This window comes from Gigantopelta aegis, chromosome 14 (genome assembly GCF_016097555.1).
Source record: "Gigantopelta aegis isolate Gae_Host chromosome 14, Gae_host_genome, whole genome shotgun sequence".
Lineage (NCBI taxonomy): Eukaryota > Metazoa > Mollusca > Gastropoda > Neomphalida > Peltospiridae > Gigantopelta > Gigantopelta aegis.
In genome coordinates this window covers 20,894,830-20,920,932 of record NC_054712.1, presented here as the reverse complement: position 1 = coordinate 20,920,932, position 26,103 = coordinate 20,894,830, and the positions used below count along the sequence as shown (strand labels likewise).

Genomic DNA, 26,103 nt, shown 5'->3' with positions numbered 1-26,103 from the left:
TTTTTTTATTGTTGGTGATTTTTGTAATAAGAAATAATATGTTAGATCTTGCAGTGAAAGCTTTTAAAGTCGACGACAGTCACTTTTAGGACCCTTGTTTTGGCACCTTACACAATAATTAAAACATATCCAATGGTAATTTTTTGATATGATATATTTGACAAAAGGTACTTTTTATATTTTTCATCTTTTAAAACGTAATTCTTGAATTTTTATATTGATGTGGTTCATCATTTAATGTTTACATTTACCATAGTTTGACACCCAATAGCTGATGTATTTTTTGTGCTGGGGCATCGTTAAACATCTATTCTATTCTTTGGAAACTTAAAATTAATATTTTATCCAGAATTATGAAAATAAATAAATAATACCAACCTGTAAACAGCATTGTCTGCTTGTTATAGAAATTTGACGGGTCAAGGTTAGTAGACCAGTTTTTATTTTAATGTGGCAAAGCATTGTAAAAATATAGCTAATTTTGAATTTGAATGACGTCAGTATTCCAATGACGTCACTTTGCATTCTCTTACAATAATCATAAACTGGGTACATGACGTTTCTGTTTTAAGAATGCTGGAAAAATTTCAATAGAAAATTGCTATTGAAATTGTTTTGTTTGAACCTGTGTTACTAATGCGCCTGAATGTGTTTGAAGAAAATCTTGTGATTAAAAAATCATACCTTTTACCAAATATAGATTTCAAGTGAAATTACGATAACATATGCTATATTTATTGTGGAAGAAAGCAAAACAAGGGTGTGAAAAGTGACCATCACCAACCATAAATATCTACCACTCAAAACAATATTATTCCACACAAAACTAAATAATGTAATAAAACAAACTGTTATAATCATATAATGACATAATAGGAAAACATTATAGTATTTTAACAAATTATGCTTTCTAAAAGATTAGCTAATTCATTAAAATAAACCTTGGGCATACACTCATCCTGTCCCATGTCATGATGAAGTAATTTGGTCACTATCAGATGTTTGTTTTGTGGAAATGGACAAATGGATGTCCATTTGTATTTTTGATCACTATAACTAACACCTGAATTATTATTTGTATCTTGGTCACAATTTTTTGTCAAGCCCTTCAATGTTGGAAACTATCATTATATTGGAGTTACTTATCTATCCCCTGTCCTCACCAATACAAATTCATTGTAAATAAATTAATCAGAAATTCTTTTCTCTTTTCAGACTGCATTGTGGGAAAAAATAACTGCATCTGTGCTTCCTAGAAGATGAATAAGCATCTACTGAAATTCGCTAAAACACAATGACACTTACAGGCCTTGAACAGTTCATTAAGAGAGTGTCCTCACCGGACGAAGATGTTGAAGTTGTCCAAGATGCTTCAGAATTTGAGATTCTCATAGGGCGGCACCGGGCAGAGATAAAGCGGAAGGCTCAGTATCACTGGAGTTTGCTGCGGAACTGCATCAGGAACACCATACAAGCGATATCAGCAGCTGACCTCAAGGACATTGTTGTCAGTCACGGGATTCACCACGAGAGACAGATTAGTCACACACGGAATGTGCAACAAGTTGTCTTTCTCGAGTCAAGAAAGGTAACTGGTCATACAGAATAAAAATAACTGGGTATATTTTTGGGGGGATTTAATGTTTCATCTTGGGTGTGATGTAACTGATGGACACAGCACCCCACCTAGAGTTTTAATTGGACAGTTCTGAAACTTGGTGCAGGGACTCTCATGGGGCCATGTCTACAGACCTGTATAGAGGTGTTGTAATTAAAAAAAAAAACAAAAAAAAATTAACATGCATATATTGAATGATAGTGTTGGTTACTGAACATGCTGTCTCTAATAAAGCACGCTGTGGAGAATGTTCGCCATAATAAAATGCAGTGCAATGAATATATAGTCAAAATTATCAAAAAAAAAAAAAAAGAGAGTAAATAACAGTCCTGTGTAGGCTGAAGGGGCTCTTGTGCATTTCTGGAGCATACATATGGAATGTTCCAGAAATATGTAATGTATATATATATATACATGTATGTACTGTTCACAGAATAGCTTGAAGAATGAGGGCCATACAAAAACTTGGTCTGCTGTAACATACCTGTAGCTGACCAATCATTTTAGTTGTGGTTGGGTTTTTTAAGGTATTTTATTTTAAATTATAGTAGTAAAGTTTTTGCCACCTACCCCACCTCTGTCCCCTTTCTTTCTTTCCTTTTAATTCAATATAATTCCCCCACCCCACCCCACCCTATTAATAGCTCCTCCTATCTTTTAACTTCTTAGTACATTTTTGTATAGTTACTGTAGTATATGAAAAAATTGTTTTATGACTAATGAAATGATTGAAATAATATTTATTATTCTATCAGGTTAGAACTTAGAGCATATGGTCTGTATATATCTGTGTGTGTGTGTGTGTGTGTGTGCCTCTGTGTGTGTGTGTGTCTGTATGTGTGTGTACATGTGTGTATGTGTGTAGTCAGTCCTCGAAATTCGTGGCAGCAATCGGCAATGCCGCCACAAAAGCTATTGCAAAATTGATTTGCGACAGCATTTCATTGCCGTCGCAAATCTGAGAGTGGTGAAAAGTCTGTAGGCATTTTTCTTTGAACTCTGTCCAATTACAGATCCCAGAAAAATTATTTCTAATCTAGTGTGGCCCAAGTTCTCATCAATTAATATAAAGCGGTTTATTCCGGTATAGAAGCATACTGAAGTAAAGATGAGATGCCATCTTTTAGCATATTATTACTGCAGTGGATCACAGGTGAACAATTTTGACTATTAATCTTTTCTTTAAAATTGCTGCTGTAGTGCAGATGCAAAATTTATTTGCGACGACACTTAACTGCCGTAGCAGACTTGTTCGAATTTCAAGGGCTGTGTAGCTGTGTGTTCATATGGATATTTACAGGCAATGAGTCATGTTTATGTGGTGTACATACAGGCATTCAAAATGATCACCCCATGTAGTCAGCAATATACATACAGCACATATAATAATAAGTCATTATAAGTGTATTAACTGTTAATTTTTCAGGAATACTTGACAAGTGATGGAGTCAACTTCAGGCTGTTCACAGAGGAAGGTAAGAAGACGGCCGTTATCACACCTGAGGAGCCCATCGACAGAATCGCATACGCCTCTGAAACCAACCAGTTCATCGGCTGGATGCACAAGAAAGAATCTGTCTATGTAAGCCGAAGTATCTTTTTAACGTTTTTGTTACATGTCGATAGGTGGTGCATGGCTCTGTACATTGTAGTGGTCAGGGTTTCCACCAGAAATTGTTTTGAGGGTACAGAGTTTTTAACTTTCAAATACATGTAGTTATATTTAATGCCACATTGCATTCGTAGAGATACAAATTATATATTTGAGGATACAGATTTTTAAACAGTTTTACCCTCTGGAATATCACCAACATACCTTACAGTTTATAGCAAGTTTTAGAATACTTGGAACATATTTTCCATTGGTTTCTAACAGATTTATCTCAGGTTGATTCAAATAAAATTTCTGAATATATCACATTTAATTGTACATGTAGCTGGTAGTTTTGTGTGAAAAGCTGTTAATTTAATGTGAATGGCTGGTAATTGCAGGTTAATATCTCAGAATTCTGTGTGAATAATTGGTAGGTCCTACTCGAGTCCAAAATATTAGACTCGAGTACTCGAGGGTCAAATTCGACCTGTACCTGAGAAGCCGACACTAAATGATAATGAGACTAAGAAATAATTTAAAAGTGAAATAGCATTATGCATCTTAATTCTAGCACTGAACATGGATGCCAAATCAAGCCATTGTATTGCATTCCACACGTTCGACTTTTGTTTTCCCTTCATGTCTCATAGCCCTATAATGTAACCGGCGGAAAACATATGGCAAAATGACCTAGAGTGCTCTTCCTTGCATTGGTACTCAAGTCCTATGAATGGACTCTAGTCTTGCTAGACACGGCCCGTGCCTGAGTACTCGAGTACTCGTGGAGACCCTAATAACTGGTGGAGACCCTAATAACTGGCGGAGACCCTAATAACTGGCGGAGACCCTAATAACTGGCGGAGTCCCTAATAACTGGCGGAGACCCTAATAACTGGTGGAGACCCTAATAACTGGCGGAGACCCTAATAACTGGTGGAGACCCTAATAACTGGTGGAGACCCTAATAACTGGCGGAGACCCTAATAACTGGCGGAGACCCTAATAACTGGAGGAGACCCTAATAACTAGCAATCTATTCTGCACCAACTGTCTGTACAAGATAGGACTGGTGACATCACAAGTTATATCTTGCTGCAGCAGAAGCTTCTTCATTTGTTTAACTTCATCAAAGGTTTTTGAAATGCGCCCATTTCTCTTTTTTTTTTTTTTTTTAATAACTGGTAATTTCATATAATTAACTGGTAGTTTTATGTCACTAACTGGGGATGTTTTAACCCACAATGGTTGACTGTTATTTAGATTGCTATGACTCTGAAGGTTTCAAGACAAGGCAAGACAATTTTTATTCAGTATAAAGGCCATAGGCCCATAATACAGTTAGAAACTGTTATACATGTTTGCACATGTGTAGTGTTTGCACATTTTACTATAGGTATATATTTAAATATTTAAGTAAAATGGTCTTTGTAATTTACAGCTATTAGGAGATGACTTTGAAATAATTTCACAAGCGAGAGCACCTGATGCTATCCACTTTGCAACACTTAACAAGAACACCGGAGAACTTCTTACGATTGGACCCAATTATTTTCAGGTGCGTCCACATTTAATTTCCTAACAATTTTACAGTATTTCAGGCATTTGTTTTCTTTTCTTTAAAATTAAACCTGAATTAGATGTTGCAAGGGATGTGTGAATATATAAACCCATTTCTGGCAATTAGTTTGAAATTAGCTTGTGCCTATTGAGTGGTACATTAAAGGCTATGGTATGTGCTGTCCAGTATATGGGAAAATTAATATTAAAGATTCCGTATTGCTTTTCAGTAGGAGCTAGTAGCTTTGGTGACAGCAGCAGATTTTCTCTCTGAGTCTCAAGTGACTCTACGTCTACGGCTCTATATGTTAGAGAGCAAATTGCTGTAACTAGTAGCTTTGGTGACAGCAGCAGATTTTGTCTTCGAGTCTTAAGTGACTTTATGGCTCTATGTTAGAGACCAAATTGCTATAGTTTGAAACATGTTAAGGCATTGGATAACTGAATATTGCTTACTCCATTCAATCACAAGTGCCAATGAATTCTTGTCCTGAACATGCTACAGCTCTCTTATCACCTTAATTTATCTAAATCAACAAGACTAGTGCCACATTACTGGAGAGTACATATACAGAAGTTTTTCTTTGCTGCTTTTTGGAAGACTGCATGACATCAGCAATTGTGCCCCCCTCATCCTTATCTGTCTCTGTCTGTCTGTCTGTCTGTCTCTGTCTGTCTGTCTGTCTGTCTGTCTGTCTGTCTGTCTCTCTCTCTCTCTCTCTCTCTCTCTCTCTCTCTCTCTCTCTTTCTCTTTCTCTCTCTGTGTCTCTCTCTGTCTGTCTGTGTCTCTCTCTGTGTGTCTGTCTGTCTCTCTCTCTGTCTCTATCTTTTTCTGTGTGTGTCTCTCTGTCGCTGTCTGTCTCTCCGTGTCTGTCTCTCTCTGTGTCTCTGTCCGTCTGTCTCTGTGTGTGTGTGTCTGTCTGTCTGTCTGTCTCTGTCTGTCTGTCTGTCTCTCTCTCTCTCTCTCTCTCTCTCTCTCTCTCTCTCTCTCTCTCTCTCTCTCTCTCTCTCTCTGAGGTGTCATTGAACAAATATTCCTTTTTCTTTTCCATGTATCTAAACAATAACCACTTGTACCATCATCATGTAGTTGTACCATCATCATGTAGTTGTACCATCATCATGTAGCATAAACATCTAATTCTAGCTTCATCACATTTTGCCAGACTTGTAATTTGACCTATAACTTGGCCTGATGTTTCTGATTGATTGTATTGCAGAGCTGGGGAATCCGGTACGGGGCTCGGCACCTCATCCCTCGCCTGACGGCGAACACTCAGTTTGGAGAAGATGATATGTTCTCCATGTACACACTGGAAGACACTGCCGGGCGCTACCAGAGAATATTCTTTGGTTATGAAAAGGGTGTGGTGGTAAGTCACTTTAATTGTGTGGTGGTAAGTCACTTTAATTGTTAAATGCACATGCCGGGCGCTACCAGAGAATATTCTTTGGTTATGAAAAGGGTGTGGTGGTAAGTCACTTTAATTGTGTGGTGGTAAGTCACTTTAATTGTTAAATGCACATGCCGGGCGCTACCAGAGAATATTCTTTGGCTATGAAAAGGGTGTGGTGGTAAGTCACTTTAATTGTGTGGTGGTAAGTCACTTTAATTGTTAAATGCACATGCCGGGTGCTACCAGAGAATATTCTTTGGTTGTGACAAGGGTGTGGTAGTAAGTCACTTTAATTGTTAAAGGCACTTGCTGGACGCTACCAGAGAATATTCTTTGGTTATGTAAAGGGTGTGGTGGTAAGAAAGAAATGTTTTATTTTACGACGCACTCAACACATTTTATTTACGGTTATATGGCATCAGACATATGGTTAAGGACCACACAGATTCTAAGAGGAAACCCGCTGTCGCCACTACATGGGCTACTCTTCCGATTAGCAGCAAGGGATCTTTTATTTGCGCTTCCCACAGGCAGGATAGCACAAACCATGGCCTTTGTTGAACCAGTTATGGATCACTGGTCGGTGCAAGTGGTTTACACCTACCCATTGAACCTTGCAGAGCACTCACTCAGGGTTTGGAGTCGGTATCTGGATTAAAAATCCCATGCCTCGACTGGGATCCGAACCCAGTACCTACCAGCCTGTAGACCAATGGCCTGCCACGTCGCCACCGAGGCCGGTGGGTGTGGTGGTAAGTCATTTTAATTGTTAAAGGCACATGCTGGATGCTACCAGAGAATATTTTTTGTTTTGAAAAGGGTGTGGTGAAACTCACTTCAATTTTTAAAGACACTACCAGATAATATTCTTTGGTGATGAAAAGGGTGTGGTGGTAAGTCACTTTAATTGTTAAAGGCACTGCCAGAGAATATTCTTTGGTTTTGAAAAGGGTGTGGTGAAACTCACTTTAATTGTTAAAGACACTACCAGAGAATATTCTTTGATTATGAAAAGGGTGTGGTGGTAAGAAGCCTGTAGATACCAGTTTCTAATGGAAAAGTAGAAACCAGATTGTTTAATTTGATTACATTCTTTCAGGTGTACAGTGTGTACGAGGGCAAGCTGCTGGAATGCAAGGATGACCTTCATGTCAGGACCATCACTGCAATGACGTTTTTTAACCCAACCAAGCAACTCATCACTGGAGCTATGGATGGAACAAGTAAGCTTTTCAGCCGTCTGTGTTAACTTATTCATCTAGGAGACAGATGGCACCTACTAAAAAATTGAAAAAATGAAATATTTTAGTCGCCAAATAAACAAAATGGTCGCAAACTGGTTGCTACATGTATGTAAATGGCTGCTTTTACACCTTGTAGTTACAGCTCTATTCTGATGTTAAAGTCTCTTTGCAGATCTTGCCATTTAAAGGGACAGTCCCTAGTTTTTAAACACTACAATATATGTTTCACTATTAGAACCATTTATGATCGCTGAAATCAAACATTACTTATATATTTTATTGTTTAAATTATCCATTTCCGTAAGACCGAAGCGTTTCGGTCATCCTGTTGTTTCTAATATCACAAAATACATTTTTCATATTTTTAAAACAAACATACGTCTGAGAAGTAGCGGTTATTGATTCAAGTTCTAGTCTATGTTTTAAGGATATTTTCCGGTTTTAACATCACAGACTCTTGTGTCGCTCTGTTGTAACTTTATCCAAGTGTGTTACGGGTTTGTAGATTAATTAAACTTAGTGTCCATTTTTACGAGTTGAAACTAGGGTCTGTGCCTTTAAGAAGAAATATCACTCTGGCTCCCCACTACTTCCCTGAAACTAGTTCAAAGAGTGTAATTTTTAGCTGCTCTTAGCATGTAAATAATAATAAAAATAGATGTAGTACTACTACAAAAGGATTAAATATCAGTGCTCAGTGTGATAATGACATAAATGGCTTCCCATAAGTTAAGTTAGGAGAGCAATTAATGATTCTCCTAAAAAAAATTCTAAGTGAAATTGGCTCTAGCAGTAATAAAATCTTATTATTTTGACAGCATATAATTAAAAAAACATATTTCATTGCAATTAATTTTAAGTAATATTTGTTTAGTGATGTACATGTAGTTTTATTATTTTGCATCGATTTAGCTAAAGCCCTTTAATTTTGCTAGTTGTTATCAAACAAAATTCACCAAATACTTAGTTACTCAAAGTATTTTTTGTCGAGTTTAAATCTTAGTATACCCTAGCTACTCAATACATTGGAGTGTTTAACATTTAGACACAAAACATGGGAGATAACAAAACAGGATATTCCTTTGGACAAGTAGTTTCCCTTTCAAACACAGCAGACACCTTGGTTTAACTACCGGCCTCGGTGGCACAGTGGTTAAGCCATCGGACTACAGGCTGGTAGGTACAGGGTTCGCAGCCCGGTACCGGCTCCAACCCAGAGCGAGTTCTTAAGGGCTCAGTGGGTAGGTGTAAGGCCACTACACCATCTTTTCTTTCACTAACCACTAACCAGCTAACAACTAACCCACTGTCCTGGACAGACGGCCCAGATAGCTGAGTTGTGTGCCCAGGACAGAGTGCTTGAACCTTAATTGGACATAAGCATGAAAATAAATTAAAATGAAATGGTTTAACCATCATTCCAACACCAACCTCGCTATGATGAAGATCACTTTTGCAATGCTCGAGATTAATCTCCCCCCCCCCCCCCCCCCCCACTTGGGGCGTTGATTAACAGCTTTTGGGACGTAACCCAATATAGGGTTAACTACACCGGAAAGCAGGCGACCATGATGCTTGTCGTTTTGTCGTCTCTATTTAGTTACGTTTGAAACGTTTGACATGATCCTAGCTTGTTTTTAATAAAAATAATATTTTGGATACTGTGAATAATAAAGAAATTATTACACACCCGTGTGAATCGTGCATACTGATTTTACAGTACTTGTGTCAGATTCATACAATAATCCTGACACTTGTTTCGTAAAATCAATATGACACACAAGCTCATATAATAATATAGGGGCGGGACGTAGCCCAGTGGTAAAGCGCTCACTTGATGTGCAGTCGGTCTAGGATCGATCCCCGTCAGTGGCCCCATTGGGCTATTTCTCATTCCAGCCAGTGCTTTACAACTGGTGTATCAAAGGCCGTGGTATGTACTACCCTGCCTGTGGGATGGTGCATATAAAAGATCCCTTGCTGTTAATTGAAAAGAGTAGTCCATGAAGTGGCGACAGCGGGTTTCCTCTCTCTATATCTGTGTGGTCCTTAACCATATGTCTGACACCATATAACCGTAAATAAAATGTGTTGAGTGTGTCGTTAAATAAAACATTTCCTAATCTCTATATATTAAGTATTATTTGTGTGTTTTTAGTTAAGATCTGGGACAAAACGTGGCACGTGAAGATGGTGTTTGTGGGTCACAGTGGACCCGTCAACGATCTCAGTGTGTATCCGTTCGGCCCCGCCGTCATGTCGGTCAGCGCAGACAAGACTATCCGTGTGTGGAACATGGAAACGTGTGACATCGTTGACTGGTAAGAATTTGTTTGTTTTGTTTAATGACACCACTAGAGCACAGTGATTTATTAATCATCGGCTATTGGATGCCAAACATTTGGTAATTTTGACATATAGTCCCGGAGAGGAAACCCGCTACATTTTTCCATTAGTAGCAAGGGATCTTTTATATGCACCATCCCACAGACAAGATAGCACATACCACAACCTTTGATATACCAGTCATGGTGCACTGGCTGGAACGAGAAATAGCCCAATGGGCCCACCGATGAGAATCGATCCCAAACTGACCATGCATCAAGCGTGACTGGTAAGAAAAACAATAAGCTGATATTTCTGTGTGAGCTGGGGTGCCATTACATTGTAATAGGTTTGAGATTTAAGTGTTAAATCAGTGGCCATGTAAAGCTTATGCTGTAGGAAACATAATGTCATTGACTAGTGAAAATGTTTTTTGTTTGAGCTAGAGTGGTGGTCAGTTGTAACAGGACTGACATCAGGGTTCGAACTTAAGAATTTGTCTACCACAGCAATTTTTAAAAGAATTGTCGTGGGTGAAATGGTCCACCGATGGCAGTTTTGAGCCTGCCTATGGCATTTAAAAAAAAAGGTGACATTTGCAGCAAATAAACATAACTGAAAGGTTATTTTGCTGTATGTAGACATATTTCAAATGTTGAAATGTTAAATATTGGCAGATAATGTACGCCAGGTGTATACGTTTTGCCATTGTTGAGGAACTTTACCGATGGTACAAAATTGCTTTTGGTGATGGTCTCTACCTATGGCAATTTATATCTCAATGACAGCAATTGCCGGCGGTGCCATCATTAAGTTTGAGCCCTGGACATTCATCCATTTGGTGGAGTGATTTGTAGATTGGTTTTACAGCTAATGCCTGAACAGTGGTAGCCTACTTTAAACTAGATTAATATGGCAACATGTTTAGGTTTTTTTTGCGAATAGGCACATTATTGCATGTTCATGACATTTTACAAATGGTTTCTGCATTGCATACTGTGAGTATAAATTTCACAGCTTGAGTTAGGGGTGAGAATGAATGAATGAATTAATAAATGAATGATTGAATGAATGAATTAATAAAGGAATGAATGAATGAATGAATGAATGAATGAATGAATGAATGAATGAATGAATGAATGAATGAATATTTAATGACACCCCAGCACGAAAAATACATCGCCTATTGGGTGTCAAACTATGGTAAATGCAAAAATTGATGACTGAATTTATACACATATTCCACCCCCACCTTTCCCAGTTTACAGTAATCTTGAAGAAGCCATATGCACTGGTAAAGGAAACAACTGATGCTTCTGAATTATTCTTGGGGTGATGTTACACAATAATGATACAAGGATTTAGGCATTTTTTTTAGTGATATATAGATTGGTGACAATAGTCAATGTAAATTAAACTTTACTGAGTTTAGCTAGTGGTCAAACAAAACTGTTACATTTACTAACACTGAAGTTTGAATTCTGAACATTTCTTGAATCTCAAACTTTAGAAAATTTCTTGAATCCCAAACTTTAGCAGTTAATTAGTATGTTTCTTTTTGGTGTATGCGATCTGAAAATTATTGTTTGTTTTGTTAATATAGTGTGTCTGTTCCTGACTCTGTGGAAGGTCTTGGTACAGTGATCAAGTACGACTTCTTCTATACATTTTCTGGGCCAAAGGTCGACCTCTGGAGAATCCAGCATCTGTATCAAATCCACACAACAATTGGGTGAGTTGTTTTACACAATTTTTATTCCATATATATATTTTTTATGACAGTGGGATTTGGTCAACAGGGTAAAGCCTGGCAAATTAAAACCCTGCCTTATGTCCGATGGCTTAACCACAACACCACCGAGGCCAGTCTTTCCATCTATACTTTCCCCTCCCCTCCCTTCCCCTTCCTTCCCTTTTCTCCTCTCCCCTCCCATTCTTTCGTTTCCATTCCCTTCAGTCCCTTTCCTCCCGTACCCTTATCTTTGCTTTGCTTCCCTTCCCTTCTCTCCCCTCCCTTCCCTTCCCTTTTCTCCCCTCCCTTCCCTTCCCTTTCCTTCCCTTTCCTTCTCTCCCCTCCCTTCCCTTTTATCCCCTCCCCTCACATCCTTTCATTTCCATTCCCTTCAGTCCCTTCTGTCCCGTACCCTTATCTTCACTTTGCTTCCCTTCCTTTCACTCCCCTCCCCTCCCTTCCCTTTTCTCTCCTCCCCTCTTGTCCTTTCGTTTCCATTCCCTTCAGTCCCTTCCCTCCCATACCCTTATCTTCGCTTTGCTTTGCTTCCCTTCCCTTCTCTCCCCTCCCCTACCACCCCTTCTGTTCCATTCCCTTTTTTCTCTCTCCTCCCCTCCCTTCCCTTCCTTTCCCCCTCCCTTCCCTTCCCTTCCCTTCCCTTCCTTTCCCTTCCCTTCCATCACCTTCCCGTCACTTTCTTTCTCTCCTCTTCCCTCCCCTACCACCTCTTCTCATCCATTACCTTCCCTTTTCTCCCCTAACCTTTCGTCTTTTCCATCCCCTTTTGGAGGGTGGGACGTAGCCCAGTGGTAAAGCATTCGATTGATGCATGGTCGGTCTGGGATCAATCCCCGTTGGTGGGACCATTGGGCTATTTCTCGCTTCAGCCAGAGCACCACGACTGGTATATCAAACGCTGTGGTATGTGTTATCCTGTCTGTGGGATGGTGCATATAAAAGATCCCTTGCTGCTAATAGAAAAGCGTAGCCCATGAAGTGGCGACAGCAGGTTTTTTTCTCAATATCTGTGTGGTCCTTAACCATATGTCCGACGCCATATAACTGAAAATACAATGTGTTGAGTGTGTTGTTAAATAAAACATTTCCTTCCTTCCATTCTCTTCCTTTCCCCTCCTTTCTTTTCCTTTACTTTCCTTTTACATTTGTTTTGTTTTGTTTTTTAACAAAATGTTTTTTTAAGGATAATATAAACTTATTTTCAGATACCGTGTGAACACGATCAAGATGACGAACCACCCACACCTGCCAGTGCGGGCCGTGGTGATGTGTAAAGACTCCAGTATTCGGATCGTGTCTCCGCGAAACGGCGAGGTCATTACAACGATGATGCTCAATCCAGCCAAGACTGGAGGACTGGTGGATGCAGCTTACGCTGTTGCTGAGAGTACGATCTCATACCACAGTTTATTATTTCTGTTAAATTATTATTATTATTATTTATTTATTTGTGTGAAGTATTACAATAATATTATATTTGTTGCTAGAAGTATGATCTCATACCAGTTTGGTATTTCTTCAAAGTAGCATTCTGTGGTTTTTTTTTTTTTTTTATAAAATGTTAATTTTATCTTTTGCTAAAATTGATAAACAACATTTTATTGCTTATTTGTAAAATGTAATTTTATTTGTTGCTGAAAGTATAATCTGATACCACAATTTATTACTTCTTTAAATGTAGTAGGGGTTGGTGTATTTAATCAATTTCTTTCCTGTTATATCATTGATTTATTTGGGTTTTAGTTTTTGTGACTAATACCGCATTAAATATTCAATTGTTTAATTTTGTTTTAATCATTTTGGATATATGAACTTGACATTATTGGGGCGGAAAGTAGCTCAGTAGTAGAGCTCTTGCCTGAGGAGTCAAAGGTCAAGAGATCGATCGTTATCAATGGATTTGAGTTTGTTTTCCCCCCAGTTTGTGGTCGGATGGTGTAAATGATGTAGTAACGACGGTCGTTGTAACAAGGTCTGATTGTATATTCCATTCTTTTGCCGTTGATATTATTATACCTTTAAAGATCTCTCTTGGATGTTTAGATCCATAAATACATTTTATCCATTAATTTTTCATGATGCTACTTTGAACATGTCAACAACTTATGTCTTAGGTCTCACTACACAGATGTCATGTGCTATTGAAATCCATGTTAAATTGCCCAACTTCAAATGAATATTGCCAATAGAACGGGTTCTCGTTGAAACTAACAACATACACCATTGCAAACATACATTATATAAGCATTTATTTTCACTCCAAAATTTAGAACATTTCCGTTTTGGAGTGAAAATAAAGGCTTATATAATGTACATAAAAAATACAAATTGTTTTAATTCTCCCCCCATTACTAGAAGTGAATATGTGAACCACAACATATGTCACAATTAGGAACTATAGTGGACCGTGATGAATGAACTGTCACCCGGAAGTGAACTGTGTAGTGAGACCGTAATAATTTCATATTTACATTTTACAGCATTAAACCTGTAGCATTTCACAGTCCATTTATAATTCATTCACTTCGTATTTTTACATTTGACAGTATCATACATTTAACTTTCTTACTGGTGTCTCTTGTTTTTTTTTATATCTTTCTCACTGGTGTCATGTTGGTTTTTTTAATGTGATTTCAGATGTACTTTTCACAGTAGTGGGCAATGGAGACATCATCAAGAGTGTTACCTCCACCAACCCGTGTACCATAGTGTCAACATGGACAACGGAAAACCCCAGAAGTAAACACATAAGGGGGCCATCCATAAAATATGTACACAACATCTGGGATTTTCTATCCACCATCCCTCATATACATGTACACCTTTTGTTAGTGATGGGAATCGACTGGGATTACATCATCGATCATCGGTTATAATCGGTTGGCACCAACCGATCAACTTTCGATTACACAATCAGTTAAAAATTTATGGCCATAAGAAGGCTTTGAATTATAAGGGCCATGCACCTGTTATCGTGTACACCTTGTAAATGGCTAACTGTACCTTTATTAACTATTTAATATAATTTTTTCTTTATGTACACATGAAAACAAAACCCAAACCACTGTATATTTACATCAATGTTATCATCTAAGCTGGAGGAACAGTTACAGTTAACATTTGCCCACGCAATCGATTATTGATTTTTATAATCGATCATCACATCGTAAGAGCCAAACCGATCAATTTTCAATTATAATTGATCCTTGGAACACCAATATCTTTTGTACATTTAATCATTACCCATTCCTGTCATGTACGGATGTACATCGTTCTTTCACAATGTACAGTACATCGGATACAACTAAGAATGACATATGTACTCTTTGTCAGCGAGCACCCTCGAATCTCCCCCTGTATTCTCTTTATATGTACATGTAATAGTCAAACTACACTCTCCCCCCTCCGTTCTTAGGGTGTACATACTTCATGGATGGTCCCTAAGAGTGGCACGGAGGAATCGAAAATAATCCTAATATTATTTTATTCCATGAGTGTTGGCTTCATTTGTTATTATTATATGTCACAGTAAAATATTGTTTAATCAACTGCCAAGGTTAGGTTCATTTTTCATTTTAACTTGATGTTCATGTAGAGTTACAGATCAAGTATTGCCCTTAGCAGTACTATCAGAATACTTGTTCCTAAATATGGATTTTAGGCCTTGCCATGTTATGAAACGATTTTGAGAAGAGTGATTAATTGCTATAAGGAGAGCTAAAAATTACTCTCCTTGAAATAGTCTCAGGGAATGAAGGGGAGCAAGAGGGTCTGGGATATAATAGCTTGCATATATTTATGTGTGTTAGATTCATTTTGCATTTTTTATCCCACTGTCCCCTTTCTTTTTACTCCTTTGAACTGTATCTCATTTCTTCCCGATCTGGCAACTTCTCCTATCTTTCAACTTCATCCACTGTCCACCTCCACATCCCAGTCCTTGTCTCTCCAATCATGACATGTGCTTGTCTCTTGTGGCTATCCGTGCCACACATCTGTCATTCCCCATCAGCTTTTAGCTGTGGGCTTAGTCTGACCACTTCGGAGAGTGTTCAGTAGTTATTTCTGGCATTGTTATGATGCACTTGTAACCACCTACAACCGGCAGTCGTTAGTACTGTTAGTGCTGTGGGTTAGTCCAGCTTTATTAGTGGCAGAGATTGAGCATACCAGGTGGGTGCAGGGAAGTACACAGAGAATGCACCCATGGAGGAAGTTGAGACAGGTAGGCGATTGTGTGGACAGCTCTGAAGACAGAGTTGGAGGAAACTGACAGAAAGGGTCAAAACAGATTGAAATCATGGGAGAAATTGGATTTTTTTTTTAATATTAAGATAATGAGAATGGTAGGCAGAGGGTGATGGATGAGAAAGATAAATAAAAGTATAAGCCAGCTTTGTCAGGATTTGAACCACTGTTGTCAGCCTGATTGTCCAGCAGCTTATCCACTAGACCACAGAGTAAACTTATGTGGGTTTTTTTGTATTGTATCCTGACATATCAAAGGTCGTGGTATGTGTTATCCTGTCTGTGGGATGGTGCATATAAAAGATCCCTTGCTACTAATGACAAAACATAGTGGGTTTCCTCTGATGACTATGTGCGAGAATTACTAAATGTTTGACATCCAATAGCCGATGATTAATATATCAATGTGCTCTAGTGGTGTCGTTAACACAAAACAAACCTTTTATGTTGAACCATGTGGATAATAAATAGACCTATTTTCTTTGGAGGCGACACGTAGCCCAGCTTGATGTGCAGTCGGTTTGGGATCGATCCCTGTCAGTGGGCTCATTGGGCTATTTCTCGTTCCAGCCAGTGCACCAAGACTTGCACATCGTAGGCCGTGGTATGTGCTATCCTGTCTATGGGATGGTGTATATAAAAGACCCCTTGTTGCTAATTGAAAAAGAGTAGCCCATGAAGTGGTGACAGCAGGTTTCCTTCCTCAATATTTAACCGGCCCCGGTGGCGTCGTGGTTAGGCCATCGGTCTACAAGCTGGTAGGTACTGGGTTCGGATCCCAGTTGAGGCATGGGATTTTTAATCCAGATACCGACTCCAAACCCTGAGTGAGTGCTCCGCAAGTCTCAATGGGTAGGTGTAAACCACTTGCCCCGACCAGTGATCCATAACTGGTTCAACAAAGGCCATGGTTTGTGCTATCCTGCCTGTGGGAAGCACAAATAAAAGATCCCTTGCTGCTAATCGGAAAGAGTAGCCCATGTAGTGGCGACAGCGGGTTTCCTCTCAAAATCTGTGTGGTCCTTAACCATATGTCTGACGCCATATAACCGTAAATAAAATGTGTTGAGTGCATTGTTAAATAAAACATTTCTTTCTTTTTTTTCCTCAATATTTGTGTGGTCCTTAATCATATGTCCGACGCCATATAACCGTAAATAAAATGTGTTGAATGTGTCGTTAAATAAACCATTTCCTTCATTTCCTATTTTCTTTGTGTGTCGTACCCCAACAGAGCTGTGTAACTACCTGCTGGTATACGAGTACGTGGTGGAGCACCTCTCGGAGCAGGACATCTGGGCCGTGACGAAGCGCGGCGTCGCCACCAAGAGCATCGACCACCTGCCCAAGACACAGCAGGGACGCAACCGCACCCTGCTACTCGGGGGCAGGAAGGACGGCTACATCTGCGTCTTCAACTGGGAAACCGGGAAGGTCATGTTTAAAGTAGAGGTGAGAATAAAGTGGATTTTGTTTTTAAATTTTATTAAAAAGCAAATGTATTGATGATAATAATATTAATTTTTGTCATTTGAAAGTTTTGATTTACTGAAATCTGACATAACATTTTGTCAGTTGTTTGGTTGGTTGGTTGGTTGGTTGTTTGTTTGATAGACATTTTAATTATATTATTATATATAATATTTTTAAAAATTATAATTATATTTTTAAAAAGTGTTTTTGAGGTGTTTTTTTCTAAAGATGACTGTTGTGTTTAATGACACCACTAGAGCACATTGATTATTAATCATCGGCTATTGGATGTCAAACATCTGGTAACTTTGACATATAGTCTTAAGAAAGGAAACCTGCCACATTTTCCATTAGTAGAAAGGGATCTTGTATATGCACCAGACAGGATAGCACATACCGCAGCCTTTGATATACAAGGCGTGGTGCACTGGCTAGAACGAGAAGTAGCGCAATGGGCCCACCAACGGGGATTGATCCCAAATCACTTGCACATCAATTGAGTGCTTTACGACTGGGCTACATGTACATGCCATCCCGGTAAAGATAATAGTATTGTACTAAAGCAGACGTTAATAAATTTTTGCCTGAAGATGACAGGTTTTTTTTTTTTTTAATTATTATAATTATAGTATTATTATGGCATGAGAATTTTTATGAATCATGAATAATAAGGCAGGTCAATTTTTATAAATCACTTGAGTTACAGTAGTGTTGGTTAGTCCATAATTATTGCCCAGTGAAGTCTTCTTAAGTTCTTAAGTAAGATAAAAGAAATGTATTGCACATGGTGAGTTTATAATTGATTCTTACAGGCCCATGGGACTAAAGGTGTCCTCAGTATGATGGCTAATTCTGGCTGTGATCAGCTCATTTCAGCAGGAATGGGTTTGTATACAATAATTTCAGTCAGTTTTAAACTGCCATCTACTAATCTCTTGGCTCTTTTCAACATCTGGCAATGAGCACTTAATCTGAAAAACTCTGCTGAGTCAGTCTGTAAAGAACAGTGTAGTACTGAGACTTTGCTTGAATATGTTTATTTAAATTTTAGAAAATTCCAGTGGAAACTAGCTGTGTGAAAGAGAATTTACCGCAATAAAATTTTGTAAAAATTAGAATAGTTCATTAGTTCCAGCTGTCTCTTTGTGTTTTATATAAAAAAAGGAAGAAAGAATATATGTAATCTATAAAATTCAGGACTCAAGGTTTGAGATTGTTGTATATTTGTGAGACGTAGTAAGTACATTCTACAATCTCATATATATGTTGATGGTGGTTTTTATTTATTTTTGTCTGTATTCAGACAATGTGATAAAGGTGTGGCGACTGTATCCGTTTGCCGCCGAAGCGCTGGCCCCTCTGATGTCGTTCTACTGTGCGCACACACCGGCCTACATGTCGGCCTGTAAGAGCATCCTCAGCGTGGCCTTCCAAGACCCGTCCACCGCGACATTCAGCACCGTTGTGTACCACCTCAAGAGTAAAAGTAAGATAAAGGCGATGAATTTACCTTTCATACCTTAACCTGACCACTCACCTTTGTGCATTTCCGCCTGGTGTGGAAATGGGTGCATATCCCTGCAGCAGTGGAAGATTTTTGCCATTTAAAGTAACAGACCCTAGTTTTTAAACACTACTAAGAGTACTTTTCACTATCAGAGTGGATTTTTATTTTTGCCATTTAAAATAACACCCTAGTTTTTAAACACTACTAAGAGTACTTTTCACTATCAGAGTGGATTTTTATTTTTGCCATTTAAAATAACAGACCTTAGTTTTTAAACACTAGAGAGTATTTTTCACTATCAGAGCTGCTTTTGATTATTGAAATCAGATATTACTTAGATTTTATTGTTTAGATTATCTATTTCCTTATATCTGACATATTTCTGGTCATCTTGGTATTTTTAAATCCCACAAAATGCATTTTTCATATTTTTTAAAACACACGTATGTCTGAGAAGTAACAGTTATGTAGATGAGCTCTTGTCTATTTTTGAGGGTATTTCCCCATTTCAACATCACAGACTCTTGTTTCACTCTGTTGTAACTTTATCCAAATGTGCTACAGGTTTCTAGATGAACTAAACTTAGTGTTCATTTTCATGGGTTGAAACTGGGTTCTGCGACTTTAATTGGTGATTGGATATTTGAACTCATCCTGGGAAATTTGGGATTGAGAGAGAATGCATTTTGGGTAAGAGGTCAAAGAAAACAAGGTTTTCTTCAATTTCATTTCATTCATATATTTTTTAATATCGCCGTAACAGAATGACTAAAAAGTTTTTAAAAATTATAAGTTTTCTATAAATCCCAGATCAATGAAACTGAAGTAGTAGTTGCATGTATAAATGTTCATCTTGATGCAAGTTTAAAGAGATGAAAGTGTATTAAATTATACTTTAATTTAATGTTTAAAAAGTAGGGTTTTTTAAGTTCATTTATCATGTATTTTTTCATAACAAATTATTTCTGCTTTTCTTTTTTGTAACCAGCATTGAAATAAACATCTATAGTTGCAAGCATGAGCAACGTACACCCAATATGTTTTTGACAGGCAAGATATTTAATTTTGTGGAATTAATGTTAAATGTGGTTCTCCTTTCAAGAAAATCAAATTGAATGAGGACATTAGAAACAGACATCCCTGAAAGAACTGCTCCAAAAACTTATTTAATATACCGGTAGTTAATATATCTGGGTTTTTAAAAAAAAATCAGAATACAATGTATTTGTGCTAAAATAAATGTGTTTTTTTATTCATTTGTTTGCCTGCTAATTATAATTTTTACAGCAATTTTCATCTTTTACATTCTCCCATATTACTTTGTTTTTACTGCTTGTAGCATTTGGTGGAACAGATTCTCAAAATCTTGATGCATTTAGTCGTAAGTTGTGTTGTGGTGGTGAAATTTTATGTGGAAGTTGTTGACACCTGATTGACCCTGTTGACACCTAATTGACCCTGTTAACACCTGATTGACCCTGTTGACATCTGATTGACTCTGGTGACACCTGATTGACCCTGGTGACACCTGATTGACCTTGTTGACACCTGATTGACTCTGTTGATCCCTAAATGACCCTTTTGACACTTGATTGATCCTGATGGCACCTGATTGACCGTTAACACCTGATTGACCTTGTTGACACCTGATTGACTCTGTTGATCCCTAAGTGACCCTGTTGACACTTGATTGACCCCGGTGACACCTGGTTCCTTTCAAATGCCTGCATGCATTTAATTGTAAGTTGTGTTGTGAATTTGTATATTGACCTTGTTGACACCTAATTGACCCTGTGAATACCTGATTGACCCTGTTGACACCTGATTGAACCGGTGGATACCTGATTGACCCTGTTGACACCGGATTGATCCTGTTAATACCTGATTGACCCTGTTGACACCTGACTGACCTTGTTGACACCTGATTGACTTTGTTGACATCTGATTGACCCTATTTAAACATGGTTGCTTGCACCTGCATGGAATGTCATACTTTAACACAGTTTACCCCATTTACAGTGTGAAGTGTTGTGATGTGTATATTTGAATGCAGTTTGAAGTGGCAACTCCCATGATGTCCCTATGTAGCTAGGGCTGTTCCAAGAATTGTTAGCATGGAGGGTATGTACATTTTCAGTATCCCAGACTCACAAAATAATGTTAAAGCTACAATTTTGAGAATATTTTTATGAATCATTTCGAGTAGGTCATCCACATTATATTTCTTCCCCTGACACATCACGTTTCAGTATCTTTGAGTTGAGTCTTTTAATTTAAGTCACACTTAGAGTGGGCAAGATGTAGCCCAGTAGTAAAGCGCTCGCTTGATGCACGGTTGGTTTGGGATCGATCCCTGTCAGTGGGCCCATTGGGCTATTTTTCGCTCCAGCCAGTGCACCAAGACTGGTACATCAAAGGCCGTGGTATGTGCTATCCTGTCTGGGGTGGTGCATATAAAAGATCCCTTGCTGCTAATCGAAAAGAGTAGTCCATGAAGTGGCGGTAGCGGGTTTCCTCCCTCAATATCTGTGTGGTCCTTAACTATATGTCCGACGCCATATAACCGTAAATAAAATGTGTTGAGTGCATCGTTAAATAAAACATTTCCTTCCTTCACTTTTCAGTATGCTTGAGATGAGTCTTTAAGTTAAGTCACTTACACTTCGACAACAATTTGTTTGAGAAATGATGTGCAATTCATATGCCAATATTTAATATTTGTTGTCACAATCACCTATCAATTGATCAAAATTTACCATGATGTTCTGTCATTGTTATTTAGTGAAAAATCACCATTTCAACTAAATACTCACAGGTATTTCAGACAAACCCTAGAAAAAGTAAATTGGCCCATCGGTGGGCCCAGTGAGCTATTTCTCGTTCCAGCCAGTGCTCCACAACTGGTGGAAAAAAGGCCGTCATATGTACTATCCTGTTTGTGGGATGCTACTTATAAAAGATCCTTTGCTGTTAATCAGAAAGTTTTTCTCATCTGTGTGGTCCTTAACCATACATGTATGTCTGATTCCATTTAACTATAATTAAAATATGTTAAGTGGGTCGTTAAATAAAACACTCCTTCTTTCCATCTATTGTAGCTTTAAGTCTTGATGATACTAACAGACTCCCATCATATGATGTGGTCATGTGGGATAGAAAAAGTACACCCGAGGTGATGAAAATTTTGACGAGACGAGGCTTGCTGAGTCCCAGGGTTGAAATTTCCACCACCGAGGGTATACTTTCTGTATACCACATGACTGCATAAAATGGAGTCTTTTACTACCATCCATTCGGTAAATAAACCATTATTTTACACGAACAAACAAAGCTGGCTGAAGAAATAGTTTCTTTATTTCAAAGTTTTATCATAAATAAACTACACTATCATATTTGCCGAGTCTGTTTCATGTGTTAAATATAATTTAACACTAAATTAACAAGATAGCTTTTATAATAAAGGTTTTAATAACAAAATATTGATCTAAAACTAACCAATCACATTGATATGATGTCATATATTACCAACGCTGTAATACTCCCCATGTTAAATTCAATGACATCATAGCCTATGCAAGACAGATTTATTCTGCGTGGGCTTAAGTCATGGAATGGATCTGTCTTGCATGGCTAAGGATGGGAGAAAGATTTATTCAGCATGGGCTGATGTCGTGGAATGGGTCTGTCTTACATGGCTAGGAATGGGAGAAATTTATTTCTGGAACAGCCCTTCCATTGTTGACACTATTCAAGGTTTAATGCGACGCTCCACTAATGCATTCTTATAATCAAATTGAAAATGCATTTTAAAAATACCTGATGCTAATTTAATTTGCTTTCACTTCTTCTCTCAAACCCTGAATCACACAACTGACACCTAACATCCCACGTTAGTACACACTAAACATTTCTTTCCTGTTTATTTATTAATGCTTGACTGTGTAACCCATTAATCTATTGTTATTGTACACCAAGGTCTATAGGTAAAAGTATTAACTGTTTTGTAACCTGCTGATCTGTTGTTATTGTACACCAGGGTCTATGGGTGAAAGTATTAACTGTTTTGTAACCCATTAATCTATTGTTATTGTACACCAAGGTCTATGGGTGAAAGTATTAACTGTTTTGTAACCCATTAATCTATTGTTATTGTACACCAAGGTCTATAGGTAAAAGTATTAACTGTTTTGTAACCCATTAATCTATTGTTATTGTACACCAAGGTCTATAGGTAAAAGTATTAACTGTTTTGTAACCCGCTGATCTGTTGTTATTGTACACCAAGGTCTATGGGTGAAAGCGTGGACTGTTTTATAACCATTTAATCTATTGTTAGTGTACACCAGGGTCTATGCGTGAAAGCATAGACTATTTTGTAACCATTTAATCTATAGTTATTGTATACCAAGGTCTATGTATGAAAGCATGGACTATTTTGTAACCATTTAATCTATAGTTATTGTATACCAAGGTCTATGTATGAAAGCATGGACTATTTTGTAACCTGTTAATCTATAGTTATTGTATACCAAGGTCTATGTATGAAAGCATGGACTATTTTGTAACCTGTTAATCTATAGTTAATGTACACCAGGGCCTAGCTATGCTTTTAAAAGTGTAGAATCTAGACTCAAAAGCTTTCATGGTGTCACATTCATTGTTTTCTTACTTTGTATGCGTTGCCATGATGTTAAAGTCTCAATATGTTATTGGAGACTAGAGTGTAGACTTTTATAAGCATGGAGCCAAGACGTTTGCTTAAAAAACTTTAAGGTTTCGATCGACTTACATACCAAAGTTTTTTTTATACTTTATTTACATGCTATTTGTATAAGCAAGACTTTATTAAAACCTTGAGATTTTAATGGTTTATAGCATTGTTAGGTTCTTCTTTTTATATTACATTTAAATATTGAGAAGGTTATTATGAGTTAGATAAGCAAATATAAACCAAATTATATTATACATTCTTCAGGCATCGAAATAAGTGAAGAACGGTCGTTCAGGTTACCGGGAGGTTACCACATGTAAGAAAAGTCGAGAACGGTGTTTTGTTCTCAACAAAAATTTCAACATAATGGTAGTTTCGTTTCCGAATGTAAACCAGGCAATGCATTCCGGAGTTCCGCGTTTCATTTTCTTGTAAGGAATTGCATCGATGTTCGTGCGTACTTGTGCAATTGCAAACAATTATAGTCATTCCGCATTTAAGCAGGGTCCACTAGATAAATTTACTTCCACGTTTCAAAATTGCACCGATGTTTGTGCGCACTTGTGCAATTGCAAGCAATTTCGGCAATCTGCGTTTAAGCAGTGCCCACTAGTTAAATTTACTTCCAGATTTCGTTTCTCGTAACAATGTTCACGTGCACCGATACAATTTCAGAACGTCCGCATTTTAGCATTAAAATTAGTAGTAGTAGTAACAGAAATTCAATTCTAACTTTCATATAGTTGTGGTAACCTCTTAGGTTACCAGGCTATATTTTGTGGTAACCTGTAAATGGGTTACCAGACACAATGCTTATTTCGATGCCTGATTCTTTCCTGTTTCTTTAGAGCATATTTTCAGGTACATGACATTGTATGTGTTTAATGCATGTTATGTATTATCATAATTGTATTATTTTAATGTAACTTATGTTACCACTTTACATTATTTTCATATGTTGTTGCATTGATTGGTTCCTTGGACATCATAAGTCTTTTTTAGGTTGTAACAATCTGAACTGAAACCCTCCTCTGAAAAATGCACCTACTAACAGTATCTATTTGCTTTCAATTTTAGAATCTGTGGTGTGTTCAGGAGGGCAAGCATTCGTGAAAATTTGACTAGTACCATCATCTTCTATCATATCGCATTCATTTAATGGTGAATACAAAAACCAGTCTAGCGGTCAAACACAAGAGCTTGCCCTCCTAAATATGCCTCTGTTTTTCTAAGTTTTTTTGGCGTTTTCATCCGGGTATGTTAATGTGACTTGTTAGGTCGTTACGACCACGAGCCGAAAGACGACCATGTGGATTCGATCACGGGGATGTCTTCCTGTCCTCGCATGAAGCTGTTCGCAACCTCCAGTCTCGATGGCACGATTCGCATCTGGAACGAAACAAATAATTTGGTCAGGTGAGAATTTGTCTTACCAATATGCAGTGGTGGATACAAGTTGTGGTGGGTGGGTAGGTAGGTTTAAAGAGTTTAATCCCCCACTTATTAGTTGCAAAATGAAAAAAGGAATCCACCCTTACCAGGTACCAAGACTAATAGTTTCTGACACAAGTTCTTTTGTAGATGATTTTCCTGACACGAATCTAAAAAAACATTCAGTCGTTGGAGAGAGAGCGAACTCCAAGGATTGATTGTTTTCGAGATGAGTGTCAGAAAAACCATCTACAAAAGGATGAGTGCCAGAAATATTTTCTAGTTCAATCATACTTATAATTTGACTATAATAATTATTATAAAATTAACTGCATTTTATTTTTGTATCATGATGTCAAGACCTTATTCACAGTTGTTATATATTATGTCACAAGAAGGAATGCATACAGTGTTACATTTTATGTGAGGTCATGTACTACATTTGATTATGGAATGACCTAATAAACAGGTATCAATGGGCGTCTACCTCCTAAACAACGAGACCAGTTAACCAATGAAAAAATGTGCATTACTGTGTAGAGGACTTCTTGTTTCCTTCCCATCTCATTGTCACCTCATTTCCATTCTTTTGTCTTCTGTTTCATTTTGTTCCATTCCATTCCCAACAGATTTAGTAAAATTGTCCCGTACAGTATTGGGTTTTAAAATGTCTTTCCATTTCAGAGTGTTAAAGTTGGACATCGTCCCGTACAGTATTGGGTTTTAAAATGTCTTTCTGTTTCAGAGTGTTAAAGTTGGACATCGTCCCGTACAGTATTGGGTTTTAAAATGTCTTTCTGTTTTAGAGTGTTAAAGTTGGACATCGTCCCGTACAGTATTGGGTTTTAAAATGTCTTTCTGTTTCAGAGTGTTAAAGTTGGACATCGTCCCGTACAGTATTGGGTTTTAAAAGTTGGCTTTCTGTTTTTTAGAGTGTTAAAGTTGGTCGTCCCGTACAGTATTGGGTTTTAAAATGTCTTTCTGTTTCAGAGTGTTAAAGTTGAACATCGTCCCGTACAGTATTGGGTTTTAAAATGTCTTTCTGTTTCAGAGTGTTAAAGTTGGATATCGTCCCGTACAGTATTGGGTTTTAAAATGTCTTTCTCTTTCAGAGTGTTAAAGTTGGACATCGTCCCGTACAGTATTGGGTTTTGCAGTAAACGAGGAGACATCCTACTGGGAGCTGGAGACCATCTGTTCATCATTCCATATTCAGCGTGTACGTGCAGATATAACACCGTATTGTTA

General features: G+C 37.8%; 1 protein-coding gene across 3 annotated transcripts in view; it reads left to right on the top strand.

Annotated features, from left to right (window-relative positions):
- LOC121388220 (WD repeat-containing protein 97-like) overlaps positions 1-26,103 on the top strand; it is a 63,976-nt gene that overhangs the window by 357 nt on the left and 37,516 nt on the right. For all 3 annotated transcript variants that reach the window (XM_041519488.1, XM_041519487.1, XM_041519486.1), the window contains exons 2-15: positions 1,216-1,588; positions 3,045-3,200; positions 4,651-4,767; positions 5,990-6,142; positions 7,266-7,389; positions 9,569-9,731; positions 11,339-11,467; positions 12,691-12,872; positions 14,123-14,224; positions 16,968-17,185; positions 18,019-18,091; positions 18,510-18,692; positions 24,702-24,840; positions 25,968-26,074. In XM_041519488.1, coding sequence (XP_041375422.1) covers positions 1,295-1,588; positions 3,045-3,200; positions 4,651-4,767; positions 5,990-6,142; positions 7,266-7,389; positions 9,569-9,731; positions 11,339-11,467; positions 12,691-12,872; positions 14,123-14,224; positions 16,968-17,185; positions 18,019-18,091; positions 18,510-18,692; positions 24,702-24,840; positions 25,968-26,074 — 2,140 coding nt within the window. In that variant the 5' untranslated portion in view covers positions 1,216-1,294. The remainder of the gene's footprint in view (positions 1-1,215; positions 1,589-3,044; positions 3,201-4,650; positions 4,768-5,989; positions 6,143-7,265; positions 7,390-9,568; positions 9,732-11,338; positions 11,468-12,690; positions 12,873-14,122; positions 14,225-16,967; positions 17,186-18,018; positions 18,092-18,509; positions 18,693-24,701; positions 24,841-25,967; positions 26,075-26,103) is intronic.